The sequence below is a fragment of the Gymnoscopelus microlampas genome, assembly GCF_963454915.1.
Source record: "Gymnoscopelus microlampas genome assembly, chromosome: 21".
Lineage (NCBI taxonomy): Eukaryota > Metazoa > Chordata > Actinopteri > Myctophiformes > Myctophidae > Gymnoscopelus > Gymnoscopelus microlampas.
This window is the reverse complement of record NC_139958.1, coordinates 42,166,445-42,169,269: the sequence shown is the minus strand read 5'-3', so window position 1 is coordinate 42,169,269 and position 2,825 is coordinate 42,166,445. Positions and strand designations below refer to the sequence as shown.

The following is a 2,825-nucleotide window of genomic DNA, read 5'->3' as shown; positions in this document are numbered from 1 at the left end:
GTTATAGTACTTGTTGTTTGTTGTGTCCATCATGTTTGATTTATATTCAGTGGTTTAAAGCTGATTGGTGGATTTATAGATAGGCCAACACATTATATATCATTATATTTTTTCATTCGCTCTGTAATCTTTCATGCAGCCTTCTGTGTTTTACATTTACATTTCACTGTGATCCGTGGTCAGGCACGTGCACACATAGACATCAAAGGGGACTTGAGCCCCTGCCCTTTTGCTTACCATTAAAAAGTGTCCTCTCCAGACCATGAATGCAGCATTTACTATGGTGAAATAATTGCAAACACCCTCTCTCTCCATGCTGTAGTCGAAGGCAGCATTCAAGAGAATTGTCTTTTCCAAACTCTCCTGAACTTGAATGCAGCATTTTTTTGTGTCCTCTGTGTATGCTGATGTCGATGTCGTACGCCGCATCTCCATTAAAGGATTGATTATACTTAGTTGAGCGCGGTGTCACACACCGAAAATATCCGCTCTACAAGCTCACAACACCTCAGAGCGTTGTGATTTTGTAGATTTCCATATTGTAGCTCTACACTGGTTGTAATTATTAACCATCTTCAGATATAGTTAGGTTTAATGATTATATAGTTCATTACAGTTTATTTAATGTGTTATTGTGGAGCTATTAGATAAAGCTTGGGGGGGGGGTCATTATTTAAGACAGAATAGTAATAGTCAATTATGGTTAATCTTAAAACCTCCCAAGTCACATGTATTCGTTATTATAACTAACATACAGTAAACCTCATATTCCAGACTGAACAGACAGAATGTGTCAGACAACAGAGACGAGTTGCTGACAGAAATGTGAGTGTGGTGATCTGTCCAGGCTCACAGAAGATCAAAGATGTCCTTCTACACGGTGTGACTCTGTGTTCTCCTGGACCCCACGCTGTCCTGGTGAATGTTCCTCTCTGGTACAGTTTCTCTGAAGCTGACAGGAGATCAGTGGAGGAACACATGGAGCTGCTGGGGGACAGAGTCTGGAGACACACTCTGGTTCTGTTCACAGTGGGATTCCGGCTGGGAGAGAGACGTGTTGAGGAGTACATAGAGTCTGAAGGAGAACCTCTGAGGTGGCTCCTGAAGAAATGTGGTTACAGGTATCATGTTCTAGACGGCTTCAAGCGGGACATCTCAGAAGTAAAAGAGCTGATGGAGAAAGTGGAAGGCATGGTGACGAGGAACAGAGGACACTTTGCACCTTCAGACTCAAAAGAAGGCAGGTCTGTCAGAGACACAGGGCACTTCAGGGAGGGACATGAGACGAGACTGAAGACTCTGTTTGAAAGACAGTCAGGAAAGCAAACATTTACTGCTGAAGAATGGAACCGACGAGAGGAAGAATTCAAGAAGATGGAGGAGGAAGGGAGGAGGAGAGAAGACGAATGGAGGAGGAGAGAGGAGGAGCTGATAGAGAGGATGCTTAAGTTTGTGGAGGAGGAGCCAGAAGAACCAACCCCGCCAGTTGTCAGGAGAAGGAACAGCAAAGAGCACCTTAATCCAAGTAGTGAGTATCAATATAATTGATATGTGACAGACAGACAGACAGACAGACAGACAGACAGACAGACAGACAGACAGACAGACAGACACACAGGATTACATCCCTCCTATGCCCTTCTGGTGGGCATAATAATAATAATAATAATACTAATACTAATAATAAGGGTAATAATAATAATAATAATAATTATTATTATTATTACCCTTACTAGTATTATTGTTATTATTATTAGTATTATTAGTATTATTATTACAAGTATATTGTTGTGTGTTGTCTTGTGTTGCAGTGAGTGGTGGAACACCATCTGAAGCAGGAAGTTCATACTGCTGGTCACCTGACAAGGTTTATGATTGGCTGCTGAAGAGACACCGTGGACCAATAGCGCCCTCTTCAGGATATGAAAGTGAAGTTGCCAGCCAGCTTGATGTGATGAGTGTGAGAGATGAAGATGATTCATAGATATAAAACAGTCAAATGAGAACAATAATTACACCAATTATCACATCAAGAATCATTATGCAATCATGATGAAATGTAGAAAAGTAGGCCGGCAAATCTTTGTGTGATAGAAACCTTTTTTCTTTCTTTTTTTCACATTAACCACTTGAACCCTGGCATTCCCTCTGTGGGGAACATTAGCCGACAATGTTAGTGCTGCGTTGTGAGCTTGTAGATCGGCTATTTTCAGCAAAGAGGTTAGGAAAAAAAGAGCAGACCAAGTATATATTGAAAGGTCAAGTCCACGTATTAAGGGTTTACGTGGTTAAATTTCGAAAATACACGGTCAAATGCATCCCACATACATTGATGATAGTGCTGTCAAACACGTCTAGGAATCTACATCTATAAAAAAAGTTTAATTTAATGTGCAACACAATTTAATACAACACATACTGGTGGTCCCTGCTTCAACAGACTCTCAGCTAAGGGGTCCTCGGCCTGAAAAACCTTGAAGACCACTGTACTAGATAATTGGTTGCCCCTCCTTGGTTAGGGTATCCTGATTTGAGGACAACACCCTAACCTGTGTCCTACATGATGTTCACCTTGACTTGTTCTGTTCCCTGAAGAAGACCTCTGTTTAAGGTCCAAACGTTGGTTTCATTGTAAAATAAATGTCTGCATCTTGACTACGAGCTGTGAGACCTCTCTTCATTGTTGTTATACCTTTGCACTGTGGTCAGCACCTCAGCACTACCGGTGTGAGCCCTTCAGCTTGTTTTGTTTGCCAGGACAAATCTTTTTGAACATACATGTAATAACATTGATGTTTAAATCATTATTCTGACCATCTGTAAAG

At 41.1% G+C, this 2,825-nt stretch overlaps 1 protein-coding gene across 2 annotated transcripts in view; it reads left to right on the top strand.

Moving 5' to 3' along the window:
- Positions 1 to 2,082, top strand: part of LOC311038094 (GTPase IMAP family member 8-like) — a 16,253-nt gene extending 14,171 nt beyond the window's left edge. For both annotated transcript variants that reach the window (XM_084047434.1, XM_084047433.1), the window contains 2 exons: positions 775 to 1,528; positions 1,812 to 2,082. In XM_084047434.1, the coding sequence (XP_083903560.1) occupies positions 775 to 1,528; positions 1,812 to 1,984 (927 nt within the window). In that variant the 3' untranslated portion in view covers positions 1,985 to 2,082. The remainder of the gene's footprint in view (positions 1 to 774; positions 1,529 to 1,811) is intronic.
- Positions 2,083 to 2,825: the final 743 nt, after the last annotated feature.